This window comes from Girardinichthys multiradiatus, chromosome 7 (genome assembly GCF_021462225.1).
Source record: "Girardinichthys multiradiatus isolate DD_20200921_A chromosome 7, DD_fGirMul_XY1, whole genome shotgun sequence".
Classification (NCBI taxonomy): Eukaryota; Metazoa; Chordata; class Actinopteri; order Cyprinodontiformes; family Goodeidae; genus Girardinichthys; species Girardinichthys multiradiatus.
The window spans coordinates 32717639-32744860 of record NC_061800.1 but is presented as its reverse complement, the minus strand read 5'-3'; the positions used below and the strand labels follow the sequence as shown (position 1 = coordinate 32744860).

At 39.0% G+C, this 27222-nt stretch overlaps 1 protein-coding gene across 1 annotated transcript in view; it reads right to left on the bottom strand.

Moving 5' to 3' along the window:
- Positions 1–27222, bottom strand: part of LOC124871474 (receptor tyrosine-protein kinase erbB-4-like) — a 473669-nt gene that overhangs the window by 225364 nt on the left and 221083 nt on the right. The window contains exon 2 of the mRNA XM_047370794.1: positions 26988–27139. Coding sequence (XP_047226750.1) covers positions 26988–27139 — 152 coding nt within the window. The remainder of the gene's footprint in view (positions 1–26987; positions 27140–27222) is intronic.

The following is a 27222-nucleotide window of genomic DNA, read 5'->3' as shown; positions in this document are numbered from 1 at the left end:
CTGAGCAGGTCCACAGGTGTCCTCAGGGAAGGGAGGGGGCAGAGGGAGCAGAGCGTCATGTTTACATAACTTCCAGGAGAGGTTGAAGATAGCCAGCCATCAAGGCCATGCAGGGGAGCCAGATTCAGAAAAACAATAATTAGTCACTAGACAAGAAATTAGCAGAGAGAGAAGGGGGAAGACATGCAGCAAAGGCCTCAAGGCTGGGAATCTAACCCAGGACAGCTGCATCAAGGACAATAGCCTCTGCACATGGGACACTCACTCCACTGCTGCCCCACAAAACAACTTTGAAAGTGCTGCATGTGCATGAAATTGCTCTTGTGGTTGGACACGGTAAATAAATTATTTTAAATATCTTGCATGAGGTTTAAGAAGAATAGGCCTTTACTCCCCAGTATATACCTTACCACTGTTTAATCAGTATAAATTTGAGATATTTGATGTATTCTTTGACATTTTAGAGTTATCTAATTTTATAGTTTACACCAATTTTGGTCTGCAAAAAATAAAATTAGCTGCTTTTCTATAAACACGAGCTACCACTTCATTTGATATAGATAAATACTCTTTAAAAATACAGGAATACGTATTTGTCTGCAATGGAAAGGGCTCACATTGTAGCAGTGCTCAGAAAACATCTCTAGATATGGTTGCCAAATTTTATGTGTTTTACTTCTCATTTGTCAATTAATTTAATACATATAATCCTAATCAAAATCTTAAGACCAGGGAAGAAATTATAAATATTTATTTTGCATTTTGTGCCGATGGTTCCTTACCAGAAAGTAGGTAGAGTTTCAAAATGCAAAAAGGAGAAACAAGAACAAGAGACAAAGAATTGAGTAAACTCAAATGGGCTGTTCATCAGCTAGTCAACAGTTTAAGTGCATTGCACTAAAAAGTCATAACCTGCACACAAATTTGGCCTTTGTGTCATATTGTGTTGGGGATTCACAATGTCATGACTCCAGGATGGCAAAGGCAAATATGATTTGAATTTCTTAGAACAAGCAAGACATAGTGCTGCCTGTGCATGACATTGCTTTTAAAATTGTAAGAAGTAATTAAGTAAGAAGTAATTTAAAATATATCAAATTCATCCTGAGGTAAATGTTAAAATCAGTAGACTGTCTCATGCATTTTTTTTTGGAAGTAAGGACTCTCTTCACTGTTGCTTTACGATCGAAGAGTTTGCAGAGTCCCAAAAAGTTTTCTGCACAGATGTCGGAAAAGCGTCTTAAACCATCCTAGGTGGCGGCTACATAGGTAGTACTTCAATTATTTTTTGTTTATTTTATTAAGCTGAAATTAATTAATGACAGTATGTACAAGATTCAGTTAAGTAATATCACAAGAATACAATTTAACTCGACCATATAATGGAAATTAAAATACAAGTTGAAGTTGACCAATTTACCATTACTTGTTTTAAATTCTATAAAAAATGTTCATTGAAATATGAAATGTGTTGGCAGTGACAGGCTGAATGATTGAATGATCATCCTTCATTTTATTCAGTGTTTTTTATTAGAAAATATAAACATGAAAATGTAAACATGAAATTAGAGTTGAGAGGGAAAATCGCTAATTGATTTCTATGTTTTTCATACTCATACTTTTTACACATCAATTAAGATATACAGTTAACTAAACTTTGGAGGATATTGGTGTATATAAAATTATGAAAAAAAAGAATAAAAACACATTACTTGCAAACGGCAAAGAACCTAACAGTAAGAGTATGAATGCTGAATAGAAATGGAAATGTGAAAATGTGTTTGAAAACATAAGGTTAAAGGGTTACAGTTATAAAAAAAAAATCCATGTATTCTTGTTTGCAAAAGAGAGTGAGAAAGAGAGAACCTCTTACTTTTATTTAAAAATTGCATTTTTGACTGTGAGCATGGACAAGAATATTCAGGAACTGCATATTCATCTCACAGAACATAGCGGGTGAAAATTAGGCAGAACAATTTAGAAAGTCAGGGAGAAACACATAGTTGTCTTAGACTTTGCTTTCATCCTTCCCAAGTCTATTCAGCTTACATGGTCAGAGAGCTTGACCGAAACGCCCTCCAAGGCCACCCACCACACATCAGCCTGCATATTCTCTTTTGACCATTTACAGGTCCTTCTCAAAATATTAGCATATTGTGATAAAGTTCATTATTTTCCATAATGTCATGATGAAAATTTAACATTCATATATTTTAGATTCATTGCACACTAACTGAAATATTTCATGTCTTTTATTGTCTTAATACGGATGATTTTGGCATACAGCTCATGAAAACCCAAAATTCCTATCTCACAAAATTAGCATATTTCATCCGACCAATAAAAAAAAGTGTTTTTAATACAAAAAACGTCAACCTTCAAATAATCATGTACAGTTATGCACTCAATACTTGGTCGGGAATCCTTTTGCAGAAATTACTGCTTCAATGCGGCGTGGCATGGAGGCAATCAGTCTGTGGCACTGCTGAGGTCTTATGGAGGCCCAGGATGCTTCGATAGCGGCCTTTAGCTCATCCAGAGTGTTGGATCTTGAGTCTCTCAACGTTCTCTTCACAATATCCCACAGATTCTCTATGGGGTTCAGGTCAGGAGAGTTGGCAGGCCAATAGAGCACAGTGATACCATGGTCAGTAAACCATTTACCAGTGGTTTTGGCACTGTGAGCAGGTGCCAGGTCGTGCTGAAAAATGAAATCTTCATCTCCATAAAGCTTTTCAGCAGATGGAAGCATGAAGTGCTCCAAAATCTCCTGATAGCTAGCTGCATTGACCCTGCCCTTGATGAAACACAGTGGACCAACACCAGCAGCTGACACGGCACCCCAGACCATCACTGACTGTGGGTACTTGACACTGGACTTCTGGCATTTTGGCATTTCCTTCTCCCCAGTCTTCCTCCAGACTCTGGCACCTTGATTTCCGAATGACATGCAGAATTTGCTTTCATCCGAAAAAAGTACTTTGGACCACTGAGCAACAGTCCAGTGCTGCTTCTCTGTAGCCCAGGTCAGGCGCTTCTGCCGCTGTTTCTGGTTCAAAAGTGGCTTGACCTGGGGAATGTGGCACCTGTAGCCCATTTCCTGCACACGCCTGGGCACGGTGGCTCTGGATGTTTCTACTCCAGACTCAGTCCACTGCTTCCGCAGGTCCCCCAAGGTCTGGAATCGGCCCTTCTCCACAATCTTTCTCAGGGTCCGGTCACCTCTTCTCGTTGTGCAGCGTTTTCTGCCACACTTTTTCCTTCCCACAGACTTCCCACTGAGGTGCCTTGATACAGAACTCTGGGAACAGCCTATTCGTTCAGACATTTCTTTCTGTGTCTTACCCTCTTGCTTGAGGGTGTCAATAGTGGCCTTCTGGACAGCAGTCAGGTCGGCAGTCTTACCCATGATTGGGGTTTTGAGTGATGAACCAGGCTGTGAGTTTTAAAGGCCTCAGGAATCTTTTGCAGGTGTTTAGAGTTAACTCGTTGATTCAGATGATTAGGTTCATAGCTCGTTTAGAGAGCCTTTTAATGATATGCTAATTTTGTGAGATAGGGATTTTGGGTTTTCATGAGCTGTATGCCAAAATCATCCGTATTAAGACAATAAAAGACATGAAATATTTCAGTTAGTGTGCAATGAATCTAAAATATATGAATGTTAAATTTTCATCATGACATTATGGAAAATAATGAACTTTATCACAATATGCTAATATTTTGAGAAGGACCTGTATTCCCCAAACCTGCTGGCAACATTGGTTGATGGCTAATCAACTTTTAGCGCCTCCGAGTGTGTTATTACATAGCAATTGATGGATGGTACAATTACACCCTGTGTCGCTTAGCTAAATGGCTATGTAATTCTAATGAGATTTTATTCAAACACTGACCGTAAGGAGAACTCAGGGTAGGATGTATAAGGAATCAGGGGCTGAAAGGCAACAGGAAGCAACATAAGCAAATTCAGCAAAAAAGACAGACAGATATGACGTATCAATGCATTTGTGGTATTATGTAGAAAATTTAACCACTCTTTACTCCATGGTACACTTCCAACATTTCAACAGATTGTCAGCTGTTCTACCAGAGAAAACAAAATGTTGATTTGTTTTTGGCAATTATCAGGCATGCATACACATCTGTAGCAAGACCTCTTCTTGGCAAGGCAGTTTATAATCTTGTTTTTCTCTTCTTGGTGTGTAAACCCCTTGTTTTGAGGCAATGCATGATAAAAATAACTGTAAGTAGATGGTCATGGAAACCTATAGAAGCTCTGTGGACTTGTTTTGAGGCTACAGACAGGGATGCACGTTTTCAGGGATACTGATGTCCAGGCACTGATGTCATACTGGTAATGACATCAGTGGAAAACTGATTATTGAAATGTCTCTGTTTAACACAATCCCCATGAGAACAGCAATATGAATTCCCTGTAACCTATAACGCAGAGGGTAATGCAGGATTTGCTATTAACAAGGAAATATTGAGCATTACACAAAAGCATCTTAAAGTCAAGATTATGGAAACCAATGAGTGGCACAGGTGGAACTTAGAGAGCAAGCTCCACCAGAACAATAAGAATGAGAGATCACAGGCTTTAAGCAATAGGAGGATAACTTCAGTGTTTTTTTTTTTTGTATTTTGTCATCTTTCGTTGGCAATAAAATGTGTTTAATTGTTTTTAAACATTCAAGTATGAAAAAAAAGCCGAAAGAAAATAAATTTGTGAGGGGCTAATACTTTTTTTTATGGCACTGTATATATTCAATTACATTTCCATAGAAAAAAAAGCAAGTCAAAGGTCTTGAGATTTAGTGTTTAGGTTGGAGAATTCTAAAACAGAGTAGGTGAATCAATAGCCTTATCAGTCACAACTGGTACTGCTGAGGTGTTCAGCCTAGCCTACATGAAACTATGGCTTTAAATATGTGAACAGAAAACAAATCATTTTAAAAAATCACAACTTGAAAGATGACAGCGACCCAGTACAAAGGAACCCGCAACACAGATAAGGTTAGCCAAAACTATATGGTTCCTTATTGTTATGCATGGAACCACATGTTGGGACCCACAGCCATGAGTTACAACAGGAAATGCGGTACGGACTTTTCTGGAACTTTCAAAATAAATTGCATTAACTTACTTCCAGCATAACTTAGGAATTGGGGGTAACAGCGAACTTCCCATGATGCCACTGTCCACATAAAACCCCCACTTCCCCCACAAGTCATTCTCTTCGTCGGTGAACATCAGGATAGGAGGAGACAAGCGCGCTAATAATCTTTGCTGGCAAAAAAACATAAACTCTTCAAACTGGATCCAAGGGTGTCATACGATCATCAATCATATGCGCTAAGTTAAGTACTGATGAATTACTGTTGAAAGAATCAGGTATTCATTCATAAAGGGGTATATTAAGGTATAAGCATTGCTTACTTTCGCTCTGAGGCCTGCAGAAGCAAACTGTCCCAGAGAAGTCCCCAGTAGAGACGCTGTCTGTACAAGCCGAGTGAAGCGGTTTTCTCTGCCTGAGAGAAGGACAACAGGAGCCGCATCACCGTGGTTACGGTAACGTGCAGGTTGGCCGGCCGACAGAACAGCCGCCACTTCTCTTTTATTGACGATATTTTTAAAAGTGTGTGTTTGATTCTGGTGCGAAGCTATCAGCCTCCGTTTTAGCTCAACTGCTAACAGCTAAGGACACGTGCTTGCTGCCAAATAATATTTACCCAAAAAGGTTTAGTTTTCATCCAGTAAATAATGTGTCCCTAACATCATTTTACTAAATTTGATAACTAAGTAAACATCATTAAGCCCCATTTCTCCAGAAAGATTTGGCTCTTTTCCAAAATATTGCCTTAATAATATTTCTTTAAATATTATTTTAATAAATAAAGGCAGCTAATGAGACCCCATTGAGAATTAGTCATCCAGAAGGTTGGTTTTATTCAGCAGATCATTCTTTAAAATATAATTTTATTAAAATAATATTTTATCTGATCTTGCATTGTGAATGGTTGTCTACAGGTATGCTGATTATTGCCTAAATTAGTTCCAAGACTAACTTAACTTCACTTCCAGGTTCTTCAAGATAATCCTTGGTTCTCAAACATAAATAACATTGAATGGTAATGTTTCATCACCCCTTCAGTCATGGTTCTCAATCATCTTTAATCAATTTGTTTATATTGTACATAGCCCATTAGTCTTCCCTATTCTTTGATTCTGCTCGGTAGTTAGTTGGATTGTTTTAGCATAGTACAGAGTTTGTTGATTGAAATATGTTTGACTTTGAGTTGACTTATTTTTGTTAATAAATTCTTGTATTTTAAGAAAATGTGTGAATTCATTATGTGTGTGCAGAGTTTATGCTATTCAATAATGTCAGAGCTCGTCTCACACCTTTCTATTTTGTCCTAATACCGTTGCCTTACTGGGCTGATATTCACAGGATAACCTTTAACAGACCAAATCATTATTTGATATAATATTAAAATTTTAATATTAAATAATATTCTCAGATTCATAATCCTTACACACATGTTAAATTTAAAAAAAGAAAATACTAAAATAGGGCAAATGGGATTATATAGTTGCAAGGGATTATAGTTGCAGGTGTTCTCAATATCTTCAATGACGAGCTGGTAAGGAGGATGATATAGTGAGTTAAGCCTGAAACCAAGACTATCTTAAAAAGGACTCAGGTTCAGGAACGTGAAGTGAATAGTCCTCCCCCCTGGGGTATCTCAGGAATAGGAACGTGAGGTGGATCATCCTCAACCCATAGAAGAACGTTTGAACTGGAACATGAGGCAGGTTGTCCTTAAAGAAATTGGGAACAGGAATGTGAGTCGGAGAAGGCTTAACAGAAAGTGTAGATGATGATGATGACGGAGCAAAAGATGCAGATGGTGATGATGATGACAGAGCAAGATATATAGATGATGGTGCTGGCACCGAAGGCTGCACAGTGCTCTGCTGCTGAAAGCTGCATAGAGGGAGCTGTGAGAAGCACACTCTGCTGCAGACCACAATAGGGCACTGAACAAGCAGAGGAAGAAGAAGTCTGAAATTGGGAACACTGAGGAGTGACCAGTCATGAACAGCCGGCCTGCAAACTAAATTATGAGACAAGGTCAGAGATGCCAGGGCAGGAGTGAAGGCATCAACCAGACCCTCTGATGTGGAGGTGTCGGTGAGACCCTCTGGGATGGGAGTAGGGGCCCCTGTGTCTGCCACAGATTATGGCTGAATTTAGGGTGAAGATACCGGGATCCTCGGCGCCGGGCAGGTGGAGGCAGAGAGGAAAGATATCGCCTGTGGCCACTTCCTGGTGTAGGGATCACCAACTTTGAGCACCTGAAATGTGATCGTGACTCCACAGGATAGTCATAACTTGGCAAATTCTTTTACCCCTCCTGTTGACAATATTCCAAAATTGTGAGCAGCACAGTTGCAGCTGCTGCGTCTATTTTCTGTCTGGATCCTTCAGTCAGGTGATATGTTTTAGGAGTTCAACCCAATTGCAGAAAGGATCACTGGATGACAATGGTGAAGATTTATTAAATAAAACAGAAAACTAACAGGGAAGCTCAAGGAGAACCAGACAAAGAACACAGGTGGAGAAAACAGGCATGGAAACAGGATATGTAGAAATAGACAGGAAAATAGTTTTGTGTGTTTTGGGGGAAATGTATGCGTGTCTGAACAGCTGATTTTATGTATGATTAGCTGATTTAGGATGTTATTTAATACATCGCCCTGCCTGCGTGTAAAAAAGCTGATGTGTCCTTTTAATTTTCTTTGAGCCTTTTGGCATAATTTATGATTTGTAAATAGTAAAATTATATTGACAAACTCCAGCCATTGTGGTCTTTTAAATTGTTGTAGCTGCTCTTAAGTTTTATTATCTTTTCCCTGCACCACCTCCTCGAAAACCTTCTCATTTCTCCTGGTCCCATGGCCAATCAGTGAACAGCAGTAAGTTCACGTCACATGTAGACCCTAATCTGCTCCGGTTGTACATGCTCAGGAGCAGGAGCCATAAGGAAAATCCAACTATGGAAATGTTCACAAAGCAGGCCGAATGGAACGATGCCAGGTTGAATCGAGCAAGTGGAAAAGGGGCTTTACATGAAATTGAAGCTACAATTCACACAGGGTCACCAATATGAGGCAAAAACAAGTTGAAAAAAAAAGACACGGTGGTTGGAGCCAAAGATCTCAAACTTGGACTCATCAGACCAAAGCACATATTTATACTGGTCTATTGTCCATTCCTTGTGTTCTTTAGCCCAAACAAGTCTCTTCTGCTTGTTGCCTGTCCTCAGCAGTGGTTTCCTAGCAGCTATTTTACCATGAAGGCCTGTTTCACACAGTCTCCTCTTAACAGTTGTTCTAGAGATGTGTCTGCTGCTAGACCTCTGTGTGGCATTGACCTGTTCTCTAATCTGAGCTGCTGTTAACCTGCGATTTCTGAGGATGGTGACTCGGATGAACTTATTGTCCGCAGCAGAGGTGACTCTTGGTCTTCCTTTCCTGGGGCGGTCCTCATGTGAGCCAGTTTCTTTGTAGCGCTTGATTGTTTTTGCAACTGCACTTGGGGACACTTTCAAAGTTTTCCCAATTGTTCGGACTGACTGACCTTCATTTCTTAATGTAATGATGGCCACTCGTTTTTCTTTACTTAGCTGCTTTTTTCTTGCCATAATACAAATTCTAACAGTCTATTCAGTAGGAATATCAGCTGTGTACTGTATCCACCTCCTGCACAACACAACTGATGGTCCCAACCCCATTTATAAGGCTTAAAATTCCTCTTATTAAACCTGACAAGGCACACGTGAAGTTAAAACCATTTCAGGTGACTACCTCTTGAAGCTCATCAACAGAATGCCAAGAGTGTGCAGAGCAGTAATCAAAGCAAAAGGTGGCTACTTTGAAGAACCTAGAATATAAGACATATTTTCAGTTGTTTCACACTTTTTTGTTCAGTATATAATTCCACGTGTTAATTCATAGTTTTAATGCCTTCAGTGTGAAGCTACAATATTCATAGTCATGAAAATAAAGACTTGAATGAGAAGGTGTGTTCAAACGTTTGGTCTGTACAGTACCTTAGTATTATTGCTGACTATGTTAATCATTTTGAAAATGATGATGAGTTCAGGGTATCCTAGTGGTCTCTACAGTCACAATCACCTTTGGGATGTGGTAAAATTTGAGATTTACATGATGGATGTACTGCCCACCACATTACAGCTTTAGCATGCTGCTATCATGTCAACATGGACCAAAGGCAGTAAGAAATGCTTCCAACCCCTTTTAAATCTTAGTAATAAATAAAAAAAATAAAAATAAGGACATTCTGAAGGCAAACAGAGTTCAATCCGATACTAGCAAAGTGAACCTAACAAAGTGGCCAGGAAAAGTATATGTGAGCACTCAGAAGTTCCAAAGTTCTAGACAACCTAAATATGGTATGATGCATGGGGATTTGAGAGGAGTGTTGCTATGGCTCAGATAAACTTTCCTGGTACCATATTTCAGATGAGGTCTCATGCATATCCATTCATACACAAATAAAAGTGTATGTCAAAACGCCAAACACACACACACACACACACACACACACACACACAAACCTGACACACAGAGAGATTTGACTATCATTTACTGCTTCTTTTTTGTGCAAAAATGGAAAGCCATTCATTTTCAGGTGCTGCTGTCCCTATATCTCTCACATTCATCACATTCACAGACATATTGCCACGCTATATATTTTGTAACTGCTGGAGGTGAAAAAGGAAACCTGGAAAGTCAAATGCTGTTTAAAAAAAAAAAAAAAAAAAACATTTTATAACATCCCAGATGTCAAAGCCAGTAGCAGGACAGTCCAGATGAGATTGCAACCTTGCCCTGCCATCAGTCTATTATCATTTTGGATCACAGACAGCAGTAACTATATGACCATAGGGGGAATAATGTATAAAGTAAACTATGAAGAATGAGAAAGGCTATATTTGAAAAAAGTGAGACTGCTAAATAGAACACCATTGTTTCAGTGCAAAAGTAAAACTTTTGCTTACTATTCATTCTGCTCAGGATGTCTGTCTCTCTCTCAATGGTGTCACTTCCAACCCCACGCTGTCCTTCTTCGTGTCAAATTAAAGTGATGGAAATGAACTTGAGGAGACACTAATTGCAACTGTCAATCCAATCCAGGTTAGGGCTGAAAGATGGGGGCACCCTAGCACTTCATCAGTCTTCATTAATATTGAAGGAGTTTGCTGAGGAGCATGGGGCCAGCGTAATCTCCACTCATCTAACAGTGCATCAGAAATTAGGAAGATGGGGAGGGCAGTGATGATGCCCAAGGGACAAATATGCCAGTTAAAGAGAGATATAAGGAGACAGTGATGGTGTGCAAGAAAAATTCCTTTACATTTTGTAGGAAATGAAAAATAAAATACTTAATAGGCATTTCTTTAGAGCTCATGGGTATTAATTGTAAGCTACCCTGAGATGATTTCCTACATCAGAAATATACTATTGTACATTGCATTTACATCCCTACTAAGTTGGGTACTACCTTAGTGATAAGTGATTTACTCTAAACATTGATGAGATAGAACAAATTCTGACAAGTGACTCTTGGTATAACAAGTATTTTTTTTGCCGAGTATACCAATGAAGCTATAATATATTTGTTGTAAAAATAGATATTTTGCTTCCAAACCTTTGGCCGGTATTGTATGTATAAACAGTTTTTCCAATTAACCTGATGACCTCATGGATAATTTATGCACCAGAAATGACTGTTTTGGGGAGGGTGAAACGTGCTTCCACTTTTAAAAAGTATTTCCAAAAGAATCTTGGGGTGAAAAAATTAACAGAGAAAGTGTGATTCCTTTTCAACACTAAAACAACAACAAAAATCTGCAGGTCACTTTCCTGGACAATTCTTTAGGCATTTACAAAAATAATTATCTGGTCACACTTGCAATTAAAACTAGTGTTTTTAATGCATATTTTAAAGTGCATTCTCAAAAGCATGAATAAAGAAAAAGCAAACGATGTTAAAGTTCTTTGCTGCTTTGCTAATAATACAATACTTAAAACTGTAAGAAACTGACAGATTTGTATTTATTTCAGAAAGGTAATATAACCCATTTATTGCAGCCTGTTATACAACAGTACTGCAAAACAAACATATTAAATTGTACAATTCTACATAGCATCTTACTTTATAATGAAACAAGAGTCATTATTTGCTGAAAACATTTTATTTTGTTCTACCTATACTTACTGTTACACAACTCATTGTTGATATTGCAACTTGATGATAAACACAAAACAAGTTACCTACAAGCATATATACAGTATTTATCTTTATACCCATTAAACACATCTGTAATTTAAGTAAATGAGGCTCCAGCATCACCTTCCTTTACATATGATAGGCTACTGTAGAATAAACAACTTGACCTCTGAGACAGACTGCCACATATTCTATCGATATGTTAAAAACATTATGAGATAAGTTGTTAGTGTTTATTCTATATGTGTTTGTAAAGCTTGCTGTTTGAGAATGCCATTTCACTGCTTCATTTATTGTTCTATAGTACTACACCTCACCAGGCAGGTATTGAATAAAACAATAACTTACAGACTGATGTTGGGATTATGAATCTGAGATTATTATTTAATATTAATATTTTTATATTTTACCAAATAATATTCCGGTCTGTTAAGGGTTGTCCTGTGAATACCAGCCCAGTAAGGCGATGGTATTAGGACAAAATAGAAAGGTGTGAGATGAGCTCTGACATTACTGAACAGCAAAACTCTGCACATATATGGAATGAATTCACACAATTTCTTAAAATACAAGAATTTATTAACAAAAATAAGTCAACTCAAAGTCAAACATATTTCAATCAACAAACTCTTTACTATGCTAAAACAACCCAACTAAACTACCAAGCAGAATGAAAGAATAAGGAAGACAAATGGGCTATGTACAATATAAACAAGTTGATTAAAGATAATTGGAAATCATGACCAAAAGAGTGATGCAACATTACCATGCAATGTTATTTATGTTTGAGAACCAAGGATTATCTTGAAGAATCTGGAAGTGAAGTTAAGTTAGTATTGGAACCAACTTATGCAATAATCAGCAACCTTTAGACAACCCTTCACAGTACAAGATCAGGTAAAATATTATTTTAATAAAATAATGTTTTAAGAATGATCTGCTGAATAAAACCAACCTTCTGGATGAATTCTCAACTGTGTCTCATTAGCTGCCTTTATGTATTGAAATAATATTTGAAGAAATATTATTAAGGGAATATTTTGGAAAGAGCCAAATCTTTCTGGAAAAATGGGCTTAATGGTGTTTACTTAGTTATCAAATTTAGTAAAATGATTTTAGGGACACATTATTTACTGGATTGAAAACTAAACCTTTCTGGGTAAATATTATTTAGCAGCAAGCACATGTCCTTAGCTGTTAGCAGTTGAGCTGACAAAGAAGCTGCTAGCTTCGCACCAGAATCAAACACACACCTTTAAAAATACCGTTAATAAAAGGGTTAAAATGCATAAGCGCGTTATGATCAATCTTCTGTTGAAAATCACCATTTAATAAAGTTTGTCTTAACTTTAAAAACACACAAAGAACACAACCTGAGCACATGTGCTGCAGATAGTCTGCTAGCACCAAGATAGCTGAGTTCAACACAAACAAAACCAAACTTCATAAAATGAAAAACGTTTAGATCATTTTAATCTAAATCACTTCTATATTATTGTGCCCAAACACGTAACCTCATGAACTGTCGTGAGGAACATTGTCCAAGCGACGATGAGGTTTGAAGAGAGGTCTGTGAACAAACGGTTAGCTTCCAGCTAACCTCTGTAGCTCTGGCTGGAAGATGGCTCGTTCTGTCCGCTGACCACACTGCACGTTAACTGCCGTAATGCGGCTACTTGTTTGCCCTCCTCTCAGGCAAGGAAAACCGCTTCACTCGGCTTGTAGAGACAGCGTCTCTGCAGGGACTTCTCTGGGGCACCGTTTACTTCTGCAGGCCTCAGAGAGAAAGTCAAGCCAGGCGTGTACCTTAATTCCCATTTTTATGAACGAATACAGGGTACACAAACAGTTATTCAATCATACTTAACTTGTGCATATGACCGCGGGATCTTATGACACTCTTGGATCCAGTTGAAGAGTTTCGTCTTTTTCCCAGCAAAGAGACATCAGCGCGCTGGGCCTCCCCTATCCTGGTCCCGCAGAGGAGCAGTGGAAAGAGGGCGGATGTAGCAACAGCTGTGCTTTTATTTGGGTAGTGGCGTCACAGGAAGTCCGCAGTTACCCCGTTTCCTGGCTGTGCCGGAAGAAGGTTAATGCACTTTATTTTGAAAAGTTCCAGAAGAGTTCGTACCGGAGTTTAATGTTGAAATCCATGGCTGGGCCCCAACACTGAGAGCTACTAACAATCAGGTGGTGGCAACTTGGCAATTTTAATCAACACCACTAACTTTAACAATTGCCTTTGGCACTTATTAACAGTTGGTAGTTGGTATTACTATTGCCTTGCAGCAAGAAGGTCCTGGGTTCAATTCCCAGCCAGGGGTCTTTCTGCATTGAGTTTGCATGTTCTCCCCATTTATGCGTGGGTTCTCTCCGGGTACTCCAGCTTCCTCCTACAGTCCAAAAGCATGACTCTTAGGTTAACTGGTCTCTCTACATTGCCCTTAGGTGTGACTGAGTGTTTGCATTGTTGTTTGTCCTGGATGTGTCTGTGTTGCCTTGAGATGGACTGGCGACCTGTCCAGGATGTACCCCGCCTCCCGCCCATAGACTGCTGGAGAAAGGCACCAGCTTCCCCTAGACCTGCTATGGAAGAAGCGGTAGAGAATGACTGACTGATAAATGACTGCTGACTTATTAAAAGTTAGTCATAGCCAGACCAAATCTATTGTTGCACAACAGAGCATTGCAACTCAGCTACACCATGTATAATGCAAAAATGTACCACAGCTACATCATTAACGCAAGTGCTACTCAAATAAAACACTGCTGACCCACCAATAATGGTACTTTAACAAAATTGAGATATATAGCACCAATTTATCAATCCAGCCATATGACAGGTTTATCTAAGGAACCTAGAAAACAGAGTCATTGGCTTTGGATTAATCCTATCTCCTTTATCTAAGCACCCCTATGCAGACGCTCAGTCGAAACTGATGAAGATTCGGTAACCTAAGGATCCCGAATGGTAATCACAATCGGCTAAAGCTTTAACAACAGCTTTAGCAGATGTTATAAGTACAGTGTTTTTCACAAATGTAAATTTCCATTATAAAACATAAAGCCTTCGACCCAAATTTAAAAGAGCTGATTTCAAAAAAACATCATCTGTTATCCTTCTTTTAGCCTAAATTAATGATCCTGACAGACATTTGCAGTAAGATTAGAGTCTAAAGCCCCTGCAATCTCAGGGTCTTCAAAAAGACCCAGTTCTGCTACAGGAGAAGCTCTCCCAGCTGAGTGTGCCCGACTCCACCTGCAGGTGGATCACTGACTTCCTGTCTGACAGGAAGCAGCGCGTGAGGCTGGGGAAGCACGTCTCTGACTCCCTGACCATCAGCACCGGTTCCCCCCAAGGCTGTGTTCTCTCTCCTCTGCTCTTCTCCCTGTACACCAACAGCTGCACCTCCAGTCACCAGTCTGTCAAGCTTCTGAAGTTTGCGGACGACACCACCCTGATCGGACTCATCTCTGATGGTGATGAGTCTGCGTACAGATGGGAGGTGGACCATCTGTTGGACTGGTGCAGCCAGAACAACCTTGAGCTCAAAGCTCTAAAGACAGTGGAGATGGTTGTGAACTTCAGGCAGAACCCAGCCCCACCTGCCCCCATCACCCTCTGTGACTCCACAATTGACACTGTGGAATCTTTCCGCTTCCTGGGAACCATCATCTCCCAGGATCTCAAGTGGGAGCCAAACATCAGCTCCCTCATCAAGAAAGCCCAGCAGAGGATGTTCTTCCTGCGGCAGCTGAAGAAATTCAACCTGCCAAAGACTATGATGGTGCACTTCTACACAGCCATCATTGAGTCCATCCTCACCTCCTCCATCACCATCTGGTACGCTGCTGCTACAGCCAAGGATAAGGGCAGGCTGCAGCGTGTCATTCGGTCTGCTGAGAAGGTGATTGGCTGCAGTCTACTGTCGCTCCAGGAACTGTACACCTCCAGGACCCTGAAGCGGGCAGGGAATATTCTGGCTGATCCCTCCCACCCCGGTCACAGACTCTTTGAGACTCTCCCCTCTGGCAGGAGGCTGCGGTCCATCCGGACCAAAACCTCACGCCACAAGAACAGTTTTTTCCCATCTGCCACCAGCCTGGTTAACAAAGCCCGGAAACCACCCTGACACTGTCCCTTTCCCCCACACCCCCCCTTTTTTTGCTGACTGGACACTTGTAACTTGTAACTCTATGTGTTACATTAACGCTCAGCTTGGACTCCTGCTTTACTTGCACTGCTTTACTTGCACAATGATCACCTGCACTGTTGTATTGCTCTTGCATCTTATACTGCTCTATATTTACTCTCACTCACTTAAAACTGTGCACATATATTTATATTATATTGTAGATATGTTTATACTGTTTAATTTGTACTGTATTGCACCGACTACGCCAAAACAAATTCCTTGTATGTCCAAAAACGTACTTGGCAATAAAGCTTTTCTGATTCTGATCTGATTCTGATTCTGATTCTGAAAAGCTTTCTCTTGAGCTAAGGTTGTAATTAAAACTAGGGCTTTATATAATTAAGATACTGGAACAAAATGCCCGCATGATGCGATACATGCAACCAGGCAAAACGTTTTGTTGAATATGAGTTTACATGTATTGGGTTGATTAATAGATATAAAGCATGAAAATATATAGTAAAATTAAATAAATTATCCAAGATGTGAATTAAAAAATGAAAACAAAAACATCACCTAATTGCAGTCAATGTATCTATATAAATTAACTGCAATTAGGTGATGTACGTATCAGGTCATGTACATTAAAGGGTGATATAATTTTGTCCATCTCAAAGTAACAGTATAAATATGTATGTGCATTTACTTTAGATGGGAAATCAGTAGTAAAATACTATCAACTTTAAATATCTAAGAATTAACAGACAAAAATGCAAAAAAATAAATGTTTTGCATTTTTTTATTTTACTGTTAGTCTCACAAAAGTCAAGTGAATTCACCTTGATCAAAATCATTATTTTGTGTGGTTGTAGTTGCATAAAAATAAACGTTTTTATGAGGACTAAGGAAAATAAAAAGCAAACAATTTGTTATATAAATATTTCTGATCAATGTCAAGTTTACGTTGATTCAGCCACAAAGGGTCAAATAAAAAAAAAACTATTCAGGTTACACTAAAGCTTGTTTTATATGAACATGTGATTCCCTTAAACAAAATGTTTGCTCACTCCCAAAACCCATTAACCCATAGATGGACCCTTCACTTTAAAGTTATATGAACTACTCTGCTATGTGGTACCCACCGAAAAGGACCAAAGAGGACAGTGAACATGAACATACTGCCAGACATGTAGATATCAACCTTTGAATTTTAACAATGGGGGTTTGTTCCTAACTTAAGTTACAAGATGTCTTTAACCTGTAGTTGTCGATTAGTCTCTTGCTGCTCATTGGTGCGTACATTGTGCTCTCCATCTTGTGAGCATCACTATGATAGCTGGGAGTTATTTGAACAAGTATAGGGTTAAGTGCACAATTCATTCAAGAGTCACTTAGGGTAGCATTAAAAGACAAAGAGCATCATTTTCCAAAAGTCCCATTTGGATCATGGATGTTATGGGAGTAGCATCAGCAGCAATCAATAAACAATTTTCTACTTATATTACAATCAGGTTTAACAGTTTGGTAAATATTTGCTTCATGCTACTCACATCTGAACAAAAAAATGTAACTTTCTCAAAGACATTTAACAACAAAACATGCAAATACATGTTATACTAGTTTAAATAGTCCAATACACTTACATTGTTAATGCATGGGTTATAAAAATAAAACCAACACTAAATCTGTTCAAATGTTACAGGAGACAGTTTTAAAAAATTCTAAATAGTTTAAATATTTATGGTCATTCAATCAAAAATGTTATTTAAATTTAGTAGAACTAAATGCTCCACTAAAAATGCAACAATCATACAATAATCTCCCTCCAAACTATTTAAAAGTTGTTTTAAAATAAAGAACCAAACTAAACTTTTAGGTAAAATTATGTTAAACAGACCAGTCAAGACAAACGTACACAAAAAAGGTGTACAACTGTTTACAACTTGCTTAATGAGGAATTAGGACAGCTTTGTTGACAGTGTTAATGTACAAACAAGAAATTTGGCTCCAGTACACTTTGCTCTCAGTGAAGATTTTTTTAAATTCTATATATAACAGTGGAATTAAAAAAATATATATTTTTAAATGTACATATATGCACAACTGACTTTACAATACAATATAAAGTGAGATCAGTCCAAGTATGAAAGGTGTTGTTCTGGAATTCTGATTGTCAAGTGTTCATCAGAGAAACAGCCTGGGGGAAGAAACTGTCTTTGTGGCGGTTGGTTTTAGCAAACAGCGCTCTGTAGCACCGACCTCAAGGTAAAAGCCTAAACAGTGTGTGTGCAGGGTGTGTGGGGTCAGTCAGTCATTTTCTACCGCTTATTCCATAGTGGGTCGCGGGGGAGCTGGTGCCTATCTCCAGCAGTCTATGGGCGAGAGGCAGGGTACACCCTGGACAAGTCGCCAGTCCATCGCAGGGCAACACACAAACAACCATGCACACACTCATTCACACACCTAAGGGCAATTTAGAGTGACCAATTAACCTAACAGGCATGTCTTTGGACTGTGGGAGGAAGCCGGAGTACCCGGTGAGAACCCACGCCACGTGTGTGGGGTCTGATGATAAAATTATCCAATGGATAGTAGGTGGTGCATTCATCACATTAAGATAACAGCTTTGATTTACACTTGTTTGTGTTATTTTTTGAAAATTGGTGCTTATATGTTCAAAATAACACTCTTTGAATATGTCTTCACATTTATACATATTATAGTAATATTTCTCATACAAGGGACCAAAGGACAACATACATTTTAAATAAAGTCACTGGCCACTTTATTAGGTACATTTATTAGGTACCATTAGGTTATTAGGTTTTTTAGGTAAGTTTGGACACACTCTTCTTTTAGAACTTCCTTATTTCTCTGTTAAATAGATTATACAGTGATTTTGGCCAACAACCTAACAGTGTTCTGTTGGACTGAGAGCTGGTGCTGAACGTAACCATCAGGAGACAGGTACACTGTGGTTATAAAGGTATGGATATGGCCAGCAATAATACTCAGATAGGCTGGGGCTTTTAAATTGTGTCTACTTAGTACTAAAGCTGGGGACATAAATGAGTTTTTGGACCATATTACCACTTATTCTTAGTTGGGAAAAGTCTGTGTTAGTCAGCAGTAGTTATGATCTGTCGGCAGGGTTAGTTGACACAGGAATCTTTTAGTGACAGAGGGGGCTAAGACTGGGGCCTGCAAGTGTTTGAGTGGAACAGACCCGAACAAAGATGTTCAAATTTTATGAGCCGAATCTGGATGCTGTCAGGCAGTGAGAGCTGTTTACAGACTCAATTGAAAATGTGTGTTGCCAACAGGAAGTGAAAAATAATGGCTTGGAAACAACATCAGATGCAAGCCACCTTTTTAAAAAACTTTTATTTGTATCTATATGAGATTACAAACATAAATCCAAAACGACTGTGGGGATAATACAAACTATCAACTAACTAATTACAATGACATAATTGACAATAAACAAACAAAAGAGAGACACTCAGAAGACTAAAGTGCAGTAAATAATTAAGGGCCTTATTAAAATAAATCAAACAATTTTATATTGAACATAAAGATTATGGGACTTTTCTAAATAAAATATTTTCCAAAAAAAAGAAACCTATCATAAATTCTTTATGTTTGTTTGCACATCCAGCCGAAACATTGTATTGCTGTCTGTCAAAGAAATGATAATATGTCAGATTAAAGCCAACACCAACAGTTAATTCATGTTCCACACTCTCAACAGCACAACACTCATACAGTCAACACAATCCAAATCATATTTATGTGTGGGTTAAAGGCACCATATTTTAAATTGCAATCATTTTATGGAAGGATGTAACACAAATATAACCCGTCTGAATTCGGAGAATTTCTTCTATTACCATCACCTACTGATATGTTTGTTCCTTGAAACTGTCACCCTCACAAGATTTCCTACAAGAGTTTGAAGTGTTAAGATGCCTTTAGATGGTTCGCCCAATCCTGTAGTCTGTGATCCCTTAGCAGGCCCAGTTGTTAATTGTATGATACTCAGTCTTTTAGTCACAAAACAAAACTTATATTCCCTTATACCTCCACTACAAGTGTGAAGAATTGATACATGGCAGTATGGATCTAAGCTGACAGGATTGGCACCTGGAAGGATTTTCCAGTGCTGTAGTCAATCTGCTTTAAGGTTTGAATCAAGGTTCAGGGATTGCAGTCTTGAAACCATTGATGTGACAAGAGGTTATTTGAGCTACTATTTTCTTGCTATCATTTCAAACCAGTCTGCCAATTCTCTGCTGATTTTTGACTTAAACTTTTGACATTTTTATCAGCTTGTGCTCACTGAATATTTGTCTGCAAACCAGAGAGAACATTGTGCATGACAATTCCAGGTACATTAGCAGTTTCAGTTTCTCGCACCAACAACCATGCCACATTCAAAAATAATGTTAACCCTCTTGGATAAGGTTTGAACTTCATCAAGTTGACGTCTAGATGCCTAAATGCATGTGACTGATTCACTATTTGTGTTAACAAGTACAGGTCCTTCTCAAAATATTAGCATATTGTGATAAAGTTCATTATTTTCCATAATGTCATGATGAAAATTTAACATTCATATATTTTAGATTCATTGCACACTAACTGAAATATTTCAGGTCTTTTATTGTCTTAATACGGATAATTTTGGCATACAGCTCATGAAAACCCAAAATTCCTATCTCACAAAATTAGCATATCATTAAAAGGGTCTCTAAACGAGCTATGAACCTAATCATCTGAATCAACGAGTTAACTCTAAACACCTGCAAAAGATTCCTGAGGCCTTTAAAACTCCCAGCCTGGTTCATCACTCAAAACCCCAATCATGGGTAAGACTGCCGACCTGACTGCTGTCCAGAAGGCCACTATTGACACCCTCAAGCAAGAGGGTAAGACACAGAAAGACATTTCTGAACGAATAGGCTGTTCCCAGAGTGCTGTATCAAGGCACCTCAGTGGGAAGTCTGTGGGAAGGAAAAAGTGTGGCAGAAAACGCTGCACAACGAGAAGAGGTGACCGGACCCTGAGGAAGATTGTGGAGAAGGGCTGATTCCAGACCTTGGGGGACCTGCGGAAGCAGTGGACTGAGTCTGGAGTAGAAACATCCAGAGCCACCGTGCACAGGCGTGTGCAGGAAATGGGCTACAGGTGCCACATTCCCCAGGTCAAGCCACTTTTGAACCAGAAACAGCGGCAGAAGCGCCTGACCTGGGCTACAGAGAAGCAGCACTGGACTGTTGCTCAGCGGTCCAAAGTACTTTTTTCGGATGAAAGCAAATTCTGCATGTCATTCGGAAATCAAGGTGCCAGAGTCTGGAGGAAGACTGGGGAGAAGGAAATGCCAAAATGCCAGAAGTCCAGTGTCAAGTACCCACAGTCAGTGATGGTCTGGGGTGCCGTGTCAGCTGCTGGTGTTGGTCCACTGTGTTTTATCAAGGGCAGGGTCAATGCAGCTAGCTATAAGGAGATTTTGGAGCACTTCATGCTTCCATCTGCTGAAAAGCTTTATGGAGATGAAGATTTCATTTTCCAGCACGACCTGGCACCTGCTCACAGTGCCAAAACCACTGGTAAATGGTTTACTGACCATGGTATCACTGTGCTCAATTGGCCTGCCAACTCTCCTGACCTGAACCCCATAGAGAATCTGTGGGATATTGTGAAGAGAACGTTGAGAGACTCAAGACCCAACACTCTGGATGAGCTAAAGGCCGCTATCGAAGCATCCTGGGCCTCCATAAGACCTCAGCAGTGCCACAGGCTGATTGCCTCCGTGCCACGCCGCATTGAAGCAGTCATTTCTGCCAAAGGATTCCCAACCAAGTATTGAGTGCATAACTGTACATGATTATTTGAAGGTTGACGTTTTTTGTATTAAAAACACTTTTCTTTTATTGGTCGGATGAAATATGCTAATTTTGTGAGATAGGAATTTTGGGTTTTCATGAGCTGTATGCCAAAATCATCTGTATTAAGACAATAAAAGACCTGAAATATTTCAGTTAGTGTGCAATGAATCTAAAATATATGAATGCTAAATTTTCATCATTACATTATGGAAAATAATGAACTTTATCACAATATGCTAATATTTTGAGAAGGACCTGTATATAAACAGGTAGACCTAATAAGATTGCCATTGAGTATATGTTGCAAACATAAGCCAGAATTGGGGAATAAGAATAAAACTGGACCTGCTTAAAAAATATTGTCAAATTAGAAGGCCCTAACAGGAGCAAAGTAGAAAATAAACTATTCTTCTTGTATACTGATAAAAAGAAGATAAAATCTAACTAGCATTCTTTTAAATTTGTTCTGCCACATTTAGACGTGTCACACAAAAATAAATTTAAGGTGGAAATAACTCACACTTCCAGTTTTTGTATGTAAATGTGTTCCTTGCCTAATATATGGGAAACATATTCAAAGAAGTGAGAATATGGATTCTTACATACATACAGTTAGAGCTGACTGCCGGAGTCTTGGTAACAATGTGCATATGTGCAAAGAAATAAAAGCCTGTGTGCTGAAATGCAGTTATTAATCACTGTGAAAGCGTTGATTCATCTGTCGTGGTGGCAGTTTGGAAGATGGACTCTGTTTACTGCTAAAGCTGTTTGAGGGGCTTTGGGAGGCAGCCATCAATCTCTTGGCTATCTTCAAAAGGAGCCAATGCACAGGCATCAGTTTCAATCACCTCCCAAAGACAGGTGGTATGGTAAGCTCCAGCACAATAGTTTTCTTTTTTTCCCTTCACTTCTTTTTTTCCTCCTCAAGGTTATTTTTCCCTCCCATGGGAGGAATGTTATTAATGTCTCTTATCATAATAATAATAATATTTCCTAAAAATACATACTGCACCCTGCCCTTTGGCTCCCTTGCTGTTTGGCACCTCATGTTCCTAATTAGCATCTTCAATTAACCCATTTTAATTGCCCACCATGAAAAGGTGGAGAACCTTGGCAAGTTGATGCCACAGGGAGATGTTTTGTAAATGACTAGTATAATGTCAGCATCTAAAGAAAGGCTTGTACTAATGGACTTTTAACCTCATCCTGCAAATGTGCACTTTATGTAACACAAGTTGCATGGTGTAAAGACAAATGCAAGCTAATGCACAGTTGAGGATATTTCAAAGTGCATATTGGTTCTGTGCAGCTGAACTACAATACCATTTCATATTCCCCTCCCCAAACACATACAGATGCAGAAATAAATAAACATAGACCCCTAAAACCTTTTTTAATCTACAGGTCCTTCTCAAAATATTAGCATATTGTGATAAAGTTCATTATTTTCCATAAAGTAATGATGAAAATTTAACATTCATATATTTTAGATTCATTGTACACTAACTGAAATATTTCAGGTCTTTTATTGTCTTAATACGGATGATTTTGGCATACAGCTCATGAAAACGCAAAATTCCTAACTCACAAAATTAGCATATCATTCAAAGGGTCTCTAAACGAGCTATGAACCTAATCATCTGATTCAACGAGTTAACTCTAAACACCTGCAAAAGATTCCTGAGGCCTTTAAAACTCCCAGCCTGGTTCATCACTCAAAACCCCAATCATGGGTAAGACTGCCGACCTGACTGCTGTCCAGAAGGCCACTATTGACACCCTCAAGCAAGAGGGTAAGACACAGAAAGAAATTTCTGAACGAATAGGCTGTTCCCAGAGTGCTGTATCAAGGCACCTCAGTGGGAAGTCTGTGGGAAGGAAAAAGTGTGTCAGAAAACGCTGCACAACGAGAAGAGGTGACCGGACCCTGAGGAAGATTGTGGAGAAGGGCCGATTCCAGACCTTGGGGGACCTGTGGAAGCAGTGGACTGAGTCTGGAGTAGAAACATCCAGAGCCACCGTGCACAGGCGTGTGCAGGAAATGGGCTACAGGTGCCGCATTCCCCAGGTCAAGCCACTTTTGAACCAGAAACAGCGGCAGAAGCGCCTGACCTGGGCTACAGAGAAGCAGCACTGGACTGTTGCTCAGTGGTCCAAAGTACTTTTTTCGGATGAAAGCAAATTCTGCATGTCATTCGGAAATCAAGGTGCCAGAGTCTGGAGGAAGACTGGGGAGAAGGAAATGCCAAAATGCCAGAAGTCCAGTGTCAAGTACCCACAGTCAGTGATGGTCTGGGGTGCCGTGTCAGCTGCTGGTGTTGGTCCACTGTGTTTTATCAAGGGCAGGGTCAATGCAGCTATCTATCAGGAGATTGTGGAGCACTTCATGCTTCGATCTGCTGAAAAGCTTTATGGAGATGAAGATTTCATTTTTCAGCACGACTTGGCACCTGCTCACAGTGCCAAAACCACTGGTAAATGGTTTACTGACCATGGTATCACTGTGCTCAATTGGCCTGCCAACTCTCTGGACCTGAACCCCATAGAGAATCTGTGGGATATTGTGAAGAGAACGTTGAGAGACTCAAGACCCAACACTCTGGATGAGCTAAAGGCCGCTATCGAAGCATCCTGGGCCTCCATAAGACCTCAGCAGTGCCACAGGCTGATTGCCTCCATGCCACGCCGCCTTGAAGCAGTCATTTCTGCAAAAGGATTCCCGACCAAGTATTGAGTGCATAACTGTACATGATTATTTGAAGGTTGACGTTTTTTGTATAAAAAACACTTTTCTTTTATTGGTCGGATGAAATATGCTAATTTTGTGAGATAGGAATTTTGGGTTTTCTTGAGCTGTATGCCAAAATCATCCATATTAAGACAATAAAAGACCTGAAATATTTCAATTAGTGTGCAATGAATCTAAAATATATGAATGTTAAATTTTCATCATTACATTATGGAAAATAATGAACTTTATCACAATATGCTAATATTTTGAGAAGGACCTGTAAGTCAGTGGGACCAGTTGCCTCTTCAGGAGTCTAATGGTAGCACTTAACCATCCATTGGTCCCTCTTTCTTAAATCTCGGTTTTGTTTCACAGGGGTGTTTGCTGAATTGCTTTGAGCAATAGAAACATCTAATGACTGCATTGTTTTGATGTTTTTGATCAATCTTGATATTTTAGTTCATAAAACACTAAACAGAACAAAGATACAGCTTGGCCCATTACTTTTACTTGACACAAACAAACCATCCTTCCATATTAACTTTATGTTACTGTTGTAGAGACAAATACAAGAACAGAACTTGATTTTTGGTTTAGACTTCCTTTCTTTGCAAAGCCTCAGTAGCCCAGTTCATTCTCACAGCAATATTGGCCCAATAATGCAGTCAGCACTTTAATGTAACACCACAGGAGCTCCCATGCCCTCCAGTAAGATTGAAATCAATTGGAGTTAGATGGTGTCGGCAGTTCAGAGTACAGGCAGCACAGTCTAGGGTTGTGTTTGTTGGAAGTAGAGGTCTGACAAAGGTCAATGTGAGAAGCTGATTTCCCCAAACATGTAGACTATGGTTTCTTTCTTTAACAAATTTCACGGTGATGACCTCCTAGCCTGTCATTAGCAAGTTAGAGCTCAGGCCTCAATAAAATGGAGTTGGATTTCCATGAAACTGTTTCCTGAATAGCACTGAAAAGTACAATTTAGTGTTAAGATGTTCTGTCTTTCTTTCTTTAAAAAAAAATGATGAAAACATTGAAGTTATTGGTATTTTTATTATTCCATGCTTCAGACCACAATGGTGCAAAAACGCAGAATGTTTACCTCTGATTAGATTGTCTATTAAACTTTCAATTAACATTAATCTTGGTGCAGATTATTGAACAAAACAAGGTAGTATGCTTTGGAGTAGTATGCTTTGGATAGACTGTTAACCAATGGCTGAGTTTTGTGGTGGGATGATATGTACCATTTCATATTAGTTGAATTTCCCTACCATTTTGTTTCAGTCTTCTCCCAGTTAAAACTCATTTATAGTTCGTATTTTCTATAAACTTTAAATTATTAAATGGTATTAAGTGGTATTTGAATTTGCAAAGGCAGCATTTAAACCCAGTCACCCATGTTCAATATTGCAGTGTTTTACAGTGCTTACATTCAAATACATGACTGTAATCAGCTATGTTTCATGGAAATATAAAGTTAATGTATTAAATTAAGCATAGACTGACACTTTTAGCATCCTGGTAGGAATATAGCATATGAACTTCTAACTCTTTGGGATTTAAAAATGTTTAAAGTGTTTTATAAATAAAGTAAGATTGGATTAGAAACTGGTAATGTTTGAATATTTTATGTTTTTTTGCTCGACGATAAACTTTTAAATGAACCAAACACCCCTCAATCGTGTACCATTAAGTGGTGTCAACATTGAAAGAAACAAGGCATGCTGTTGCTGTGTGTGTGTGTGTGTGTGTGTGTGTGTGTTCGTGAACTGGCTGCTGAGTAAGATTTTATCAGCAAACTGAGGACATTTTTGTAAAGGGAGGACACTTTTATTTTTATAATGCTGTTTTTTGGTTAGGGGTTAGATTTAGGACTACGGTGTGAATTGAGTTTAGGTTAGGGTTAGGTATGCACTGAAAATGTTTAGGGTTAGGGGTAGGGTCAGGGTTAGGCCATATAAATGACTGAAAATGAATGAAAGTCAATGGACGCCAATGGCAAGTCCTAAAGAGTAAAACACGGATGTGTGTGTGTGTGTGTGTGTGTGTGTGTGTGTATGTGGTGTGGTGTGGTACTGATTTCTTAGGACTTAGTTGCAGACATTTCATTAGAGTCTGGCATGAGCTTACATCACTTGCAAAGTGTAATTGCTGTGACAGAATCTACAGGAATAGTTTTATAACTGAAAATCACAGCACTTTATTTTGGAGATGAGAGCGTTTTCCTGTCTACATCAACACTTGGCAAGATGTTCTTTGAAGTAATTATATAATATATTCTATTGACACATTTTCACTCAAGACAGTGACTTTACTAAGGTTTTATACCATTAACACTGTAGTATAATTGTTTTGTTCTGGTCTGATTCCACTGTTTCTATTAGCGTTCTGCACCCTGCTGCTTCAGTGTACAGTGGTCCCTCTCCCACATCACTAAAGCAGCAACACTCCTGCGAACGGAGGATCTTCTCAGCATCAGTGGCCTATTTACCTCACAGAAGCACACACAACTGACAGCCAGGGTAAAACAGAAGGTTCCAGATAACTGAGGTCTAAGGGAAAAATATTCTGGATTGCATAGTCGAAACAAAGCTTCAGAAGACCATGAAGTTTCTGTTCTCACTCATACCCAAGATAATTAAGCAGTGCATGTTGCTTCCTTTTTTTTAAATCTAATATGGCATTGTTGTAATATTAGTGTACAAATAAAGGCACATAGAAGTAAATTCACCAATCAGCATGGATATGTTGTTTACTTGCCTAAATGCTCATTTATACCCAATGAATATTCATTACAGAAAGAGGAGACTAAAAAGCCAAAGGCTCCAACTCTGCATTAGATCTATGTATATTTCAACACATGTCAAAATGTTTTAGTTTACAGCATCTTATTGTCTTGTCCTTACTCTGAGGAAGGTCAGATCTCGACTACGATCAATGCTTGTAATCTCAAGGTTGCCCATGACAACTTCACAGTTCTCGTAGTATTTCCTCAAGGTGCGATACTGCTGCTCCAGGTCCGACAAAGTGCTTAGCTTGTTCTCAGTGCCCGCACAGACTAGAAAACATGAGACATGGACAAAGAGATAGGATAATATTATATAAACTGCATTATACGGTACGTGTTGATTTTGATTTGTC